The following is a 6,766-nucleotide window of genomic DNA, read 5'->3' as shown; positions in this document are numbered from 1 at the left end:
TGCACTCACCTCCAGTAGTAGTCTGCTACTTTCCCTTTATATTCTGTTTGACTTGTTGCAGAGGCCGAATAATAAAATACAATTAGACAGCTCCAAGCAAACCCTACAAATATACCGCATTTTACTATGACTCAAAGTGAAATGTATCACGATATAGGAACAGAGAGCTCAAAAAGGACCTTCAGTACAGTAGAAGGTATGAAAAATAACAGGAACGCAAAACTTGACCAATTGCGCAAAACAAGTACGCAATAACTCGCTTCTGCTTAGTATGCAAACTAATACAATAATAAGTTCTTCGTAACCTATTGAGATGTACCCTTTCTACCGTGGGAGCAAGAATGTCGTTATTAGATATACATCTTTTACCGAGCTCAATGTTTCTATGCACGTTTCGGCAATCCCCACCGCCGATTGGAGCCAACTCCCAGTCGTGCATGAGACCACATAATGTATTACCTCAAGAACCAGTCGTTCTCAACATCACATCACAGTCAGCATCAAGTGAGAAAATCATGCGCATTCGTTTCTATAATTACACTGTCCAAACACACACCTGGCACAAAACCGCAGGCCCGTCGAAGGAATTCGTTGCTCAGTAGGATTACTTAACATCCAGCTTGCGCTGTCTACTGTGAGCTCTAGATGCCGGTCTCTGCGAACCGACGCTGGTCTTGGATCGTCTGCTTATATAGCTCGTCTCTTGGACGTCCCTGCATTCTTGTGGTTCCAGAGTTCTCTTCATGCGATCGAAGTTCTCATCCTTGAATGTGTATGGACTCTTCCCAGCCATCTTGGCGCATTCGACCGTGGTGTTGCGCGGAAGTGTTCGCAGAAAGAGTAGAGAGGCAAATATTAGAGATCCTCCGATGGCGAAAGACCCGTCCTCGCGGCCAGCGACTACCAAAAGCTTGCTCAAGGATGCTACGACGGATCCTAGTCCACCGAACCCGAATATCCATCCTCCAGCGGTGCCGCGAATGGTCGTTGGGAAGAGCTCAAGGCTGTATGAGGCGATGGCAACGTGTACAATATAGAGCAAAGCCTTGTCGGAGGTGAAGAGGACCTGCTTCAGGACCATGATATCTAAGTTGATGGTCAGGCTTGAGATGCACTGAAGGATGCCAAGTAATGTGAGGCACGCGCTTATAAACCGCAATAAGGTGACTCTAGTGACAACGAACAATGTCCCGGCAAATCCTAATGCAGCAAGCGCAAGCGAGGTCCAGTCAAATATGAGATCCTGAAGAATTATCGAAGAGTATATCACCGTCCGCAGAACGAAATGCACAGAGAAATAGGTGAATAACAAGGCCACAAACCGCTTCCGAATTGACACTCCTTGTAGAACATCAATGGCGGCGCTACGCTGGTCTGAACGACAGCTGGCTGCGGCTTTACTCCTTAGCTTGTCTAGGAGGCATGCCGTGTTGTAGTATGGAAACAGGTTGGTCTTGGCTGCAGCGAGCATAACATCTTCCGCCTCCTGGAATCGGCCCCTCGCCACCAACCAGCGGGGAGACTCCACAGCTGCAAACAAATTTGCAGTGAGCAGGAAAGTTGGCGCCAAAATCACTGCCTGCTTCGAAGTCCAGTGCATTCGCATGAACCACCGCAGTCGCAGGACTGCGAGCCACAGGTGAGAAACGACGGATGCCGTAGCACCGGCCATCACAATGTGAAAAGGCCGGTTTTCGTGCGTCGTGACCTCGAAGAAGATTAGCCCGGCGGCGCTCAACTGGGCAGCCACGCTTCCGGACGCGATGCATTTGGCTACAACGTGCACAGGATAGGTACGTCCAACGCAAAGGCCAAGCGTCGACACCAGCAAGCTTACTGTGGATGCTAGAAGTACGGGTCTACGACCTACGGCATCAGCGACAGATCCAGCGACAATACCGACAATGGTAAAGCCAACACCGTGAAGGGTAACAAGAGCAGTTTGCAGGAATTGCCGGTCGCACACCATGTCCCATTGGCTTACCACTGAAGTCGCAGCCTGCTCTTCGTCGTATTCCCAAGCGGTGCACGGTTCTGTCCTGGTGTCAGTGCCATTGTAAGGGTTTGCGTATTGGCGACACCTGCTGTATTGCCCCTCGGCTTCCAACGGAATCGCCGCGTTCTTCCACTCCTGCGTGGAGAAGTTCCAGTGCTGTGGCTTCTTGCACCAGTGATCGATATCCCGCACCGTAAAGAAAATCACAGAGGTATGGCAGCTCCTGACTAAAATTGCAATGATGAAGATAAATATCCAGCGCCTCTGGAAGATACCATGTCCGAAGCCTTTGTAACAGTCGAATTCTTCGCTCAGTACAAGATGCTGATTTTCTACTCCGGCGGAAATGAAAAGGTTCATGTCTTGTTGCAAAGTGGCTAGAAAGTTCATGCAATTCACTGCTATTGCATTTCTGGCGCACCAAATGGCTTGGCTCTTCTTCCTTTCTTCTTCTTCTGATTGGCCTTCTGAAACATGGCACATACCCACATCGGGGATTGACCATGGTGTTGGCATGTAAAGGAAAACTTCCACAGGCGATTACAACAAAAATAATAGCTCCAAGCGGGAATTTTGAAAACTGCATTTATGAAAAACGGCCGAACAGCGTTTAAAGTAAAGTAAGAAATGTCATATTTAGTGAAAAAAGATCTTGAAGAAATTTAAGAGTTAGCAATTCAATCTATCAGTTGCGATTATGAAATCAGGGAAAATCCCACATATAGAATCGAATGCAAATGCTTTGGCACTCATAGCGAACGATAGTAGCGATTGTCGTGACAAGGGGTGGTGTAACAGGGATAGAGGGACCTCCATGTAAGCCTTTCTGTGAAGCTCGAAATTTCTGGAGGAGAGAAGGAAATGCTATATATTCAAATTCACTGCATGAGTCACATAGGTTTAATTGTGTCCACCCTCATCTCCATGCATATATATATATATATATATATATATATATATATATATATATATATATATATATATATATAGATATATAGATATATAAATTTAAACCAGAATCCTGCACCGCCACAGCGTCAATAATACCTCACACATTCTGGTTTTACATGACTCGACGTTCCAATTATGTGCTAAGTTGTTTTCATGTTGTTGCGCCCTCAGGTAATGGCGCATACCCACGAGAGAGTTTGCAACACATGAAACCACTAGTAAGGGAGTTATGCTGTTAGATATGAGAATAAAAAAATCTAGTACATATAATTATGCAATACGACAGGAAAAGGTCCTACTGATAAGGAAACAAAAAGGAATAACTTCAACTGAATAAGAACCTGAGGAGGAGGTCCAGCGGAATCGGCACACCTAGCAGGGAATCCGGCTAGAGGCGTTGTGAAAGGAAGCTTCTTTCTTTGCTTCAGTACTGCGTTTTTCCTTCGCCCGGAACTCCTCCTGCTCCTGGCGGCTATTCCTTGCACTACCTGAAACCAGCAAGCATTAGTTGCAATTAATAGCTATCATGCACATCAGCAGGTATACGCGATACCATAGCCGATGCTTCTTACATGCGCAATCCACTTGTCGCCGCCATTGACTTGACCACTTTGTGAAACAGCTTTTTGCAACTCGGACACTGCTGCCTCAGCACAACTTCGCTGTTGACCGGACTTCTCTGGGTTACGCGAATAAAGAAGCTTTTATTATTTTGTTCAACTGCTAAAGCGCATGACGTGCAAAACCAAGAGCGTCTTGAGAACCATTACGCAAATCTGGCGGCCCTGTTCTTTCGGTGGCCCACGCCTGCCCGAGCTCCATATATACAGCTAGAACTTCTGGTTTGATATTTGTGCAGTAGATATGGCGTGAAAGGAATAGTTGAAAAGTTGAGAGTAGAAAAAAAGTTTGCGGTTGGCTGTTTTCACGGTCACTTCATTACCAAGCTGGGGTTACTCGATTTATATACTCCATTCATCGGAGGCTCCCGGAAAGAAAGGCAGAGATATAGGCTTAGAAAATTTCTTCAAAAAGTAGAGCGAAAACTTTGGCGACGTTGGTGAAGATGGCGTTGGAGTTGCTTAAACACGGAGCACTCATAGATTTCATCAACGGGGGCAAGGTGTACCGTCGGCCCATAGATTCTATTTTCATTGTAAAGGAATTCACCGCACAAGCTTTCCTCCCGAACCACAACCGCGTACTGAGCCGGCGATGAGCTTCACCCTGAAATACAAAACAAGCATAGAATTTCTATTTCTCGACGTGCTTCCCGACGACTACTCACTTTTTGATACTAACAAAACCTCGACGCATAAGGCCGGCTACCTTATTTCAGAAAATATTAACCGTCTTCCGAAAAAACATAAATGGTTACCTCTTTCTTGTCGAGACCCAAGACGTTCTCCGCACGAAACAGCGCAAGCTAGAGGCAGAACGCGTCTTGAACACTCTGCGCAGGAAAGACATGCACGCTAAATATTTCATCCCATGGGTGATGCAGCGACTTAAAAAGAAGCCGAAAGTATAGGAAGATATCAATATGGGGAAAACAGCTCGGACAATAACCTACAGCTCCTTCGCTCGTTGCGTATATTTTCGTGTAGAGCTATTGCCCTAGCTTTCCTCCTTCCTTCATATTCTTTGGTAGTGGTTTGATCGTCAGGCGCTTGTGAAGGAGTTTGGGTAGCTGTGTTTTCGTGTCCTCGGGTGGAAGTTTTTCACAAAGACCTCACAGCCCAGTGACGATGTCTTCAAATCAGGCCCCGTTGCCACGAAGTATGCCGAAAAATTGGATCCTCGCGTCGTGAAACGTGAACAGGTCTCGTGGTTGCCTATCAACGCCTTGAGTACGCGGTGTTTGCGGCTCGTCGGTGTTCCTTCCGCGCTAACAATAGTTGCACACGCATAACATCCACCCACCCTTACCCGGGTGACACACTGTGGCGCTTCCTCTTTATTTTTGCTGCAGCAGTAGAATACTATTTCTTATTCACCATATCACTAAAGCAAAATAAAGTAAAAGCACGCGCCCAGATGACTGGCTTTTCTTTATAAAAATATGAACACAAAATCGCGGGCCTGATCCTGGCAGTTGGTAGCTGACAAGTGATATAGTCACCAGGTCGTATAATGTTGGCATGACGTATAACATGGCATGACCGAGTTGGGCTCCAGCTTTGAAACCTTATGGTGAGATCAGAGCCGAGACTTCCACGACGTTTGGATCCCAAATAGAAGCTATCCAAAGGCAACGCATGCACCCACGTACGGTTTGTTCAAAGCGTGGATTTATATACACGTCGGGTGGTAATTCGCATAATGCGATATCTTGCGACTTTATGCTAATTAAGATGTGCTAGATAATTGATGCACTCTGGTGCTCGCGTTTATCAGGCGCTATCCTATGAACGAACCATACCACGACGCACGGCCGAGCGGCGTCTTCCTCAGCGTTCAGGATTCATCGAGCTTTGCTGTCCTCCCCCTTGCTAGGTTCGGCAGTGACATTTGGTGGACCATGCTGGGTAGCATCTCATGTACGTTGACCACGACAACATCAGTAGCGCTGCTCACCGACACATGTGAGCCACACCCGTCCATAAAGCGAACCGCCACCTGCGAAAACTACACGTTGTTGTCTTGCCCCTTTAAATAAATAAGTCCTGTGACACCGTGTGAACTACCGTTTCGTATAAAGCGCGACCATCGTCGATGGACTAACTGCGAATGGTGTAAAACATTTTGAAGGGGGTAATTTTATACCATTTGGGGAAGTATAGATATATACGTCAATCAGGAATGAAGTAACGCTTTTTCGGAGAGACCTTCCGCAATCTCAGGAGGTGCAAGCATATGCTTTTTCCTGTATATGGGCACACGTTTGTCATCAGATGGGATAACGTTATGCTGCATGCGACAGTGCAGATTCGTACTCACAACGCATATTTTGATGCCGTAATTAATGATCTCAGTTAAATGCTCTAAAGAGCCACTTTGCTGATCTAAACAGTGGTGACGTTACTCTGCCAGAGAATTTGAGTTGCACTTTCAGGTGCAACCCAACTCTTCTTCAGAGGAGTAAAATTACCTTCCAAGGAGCCACGTGAGTCCCATTTTGATTGCGCTGTCACACCTGTTGCGTTAACACCTGCGCTGCTACACCTGATTGCGCTGTTACGTGCAAGGAAGACTTGGGAGTCATCCAGAAGATCGAGCGAGCAACAGAGTGGTGTTTTCCAATAGTTGTCGCACGAAAAAAGAACAAGTAGCTGCGCATCTGCGTGGACTATGGTCATCTCAACCAACAAATAATACGCGAACGTGTGCTCATGCCTACGGTGGACGAGCGTCTTGAAAAATTAGCAGGTGCAACAGTTTTCAGCCGCCTAGATGCACGAGCAGGGTACTGGCAGGTGCCACTGTCCAAGGACTCTCGCGAATACACAATCTTCATCACACCTGTTGGCAGGTTCCAGTTCCTGAGGCTTCCCTTCGGAATCTCCACAGCGCCAGAGTTCTACCAACGAGAAATGCTCCGTGTGCTCGAAGGACTAAATGGTGTGAGTTGTCTACAAGATGACATCATTGTCTCAGGGAAGACAACTTAGGAACACGACACCAACCTACTGCTGGTGCTGAGGAAGCTGGAAGATGCAGGTGTTACCCTCAACATCGACAAGTGCTCCTTTCGACAAACAGAAGTAACATTCTTAAGACACGTTGTAAACTCAACAGGAGTCAGCGCCGACCCGGAAAAGGTCAGGGCCATAGTCCAGCTCTACCCACCATGTGATGTGTCAGAAGTCAGGTCTTTGT

The 6,766-nt window shown here is 46.7% G+C and overlaps 1 protein-coding gene across 1 annotated transcript; it reads right to left on the bottom strand.

Annotated features, from left to right (window-relative positions):
- Positions 1-604: 604 nt before the first annotated feature.
- Positions 605-5,090, bottom strand: LOC146196019 (solute carrier family 22 member 7-like). Its single transcript, XM_084596906.1, has 3 exons — positions 5,070-5,090; positions 3,289-3,435; positions 605-2,131 (listed from the first exon to the last, which is right to left on the bottom strand). The coding sequence occupies exons 1-3, from the start codon at positions 5,088-5,090 to the stop codon at positions 605-607; spliced, it is 1,695 nt and encodes a 564-aa protein (XP_084453032.1).
- Positions 5,091-6,766: the final 1,676 nt, after the last annotated feature.

The sequence above is a fragment of the Amblyomma maculatum genome, chromosome 3, assembly GCF_055883805.1.
Source record: "Amblyomma maculatum isolate TAMU_Amacu chromosome 3, ASM5588380v1, whole genome shotgun sequence".
NCBI classification, from domain to species: domain Eukaryota; kingdom Metazoa; phylum Arthropoda; class Arachnida; order Ixodida; family Ixodidae; genus Amblyomma; species Amblyomma maculatum.
This window is presented reverse-complemented; position numbering and strand designations above follow the sequence as displayed.

What these genes read in the sequence shown, in the direction of transcription:
- LOC146196019 (XM_084596906.1), bottom strand. Translation starts at nt 5,090, where the DNA reads ATGCCAACATTATACGACCTG. An exon ending in TGCCAACATTATACGACCTG is followed by an intron (nt 3,436 to 5,069) that starts GTGACTATATCA and finishes TGCTGGTTTCAG; the next exon opens with GTAGTGCAAGGAATAGCCGC. An exon ending in CCGCTGGACCTCCTCCTCAG is followed by an intron (nt 2,132 to 3,288) that starts GTTCTTATTCAG and finishes TTCTCCACGCAG; the next exon opens with GAGTGGAAGAACGCGGCGAT.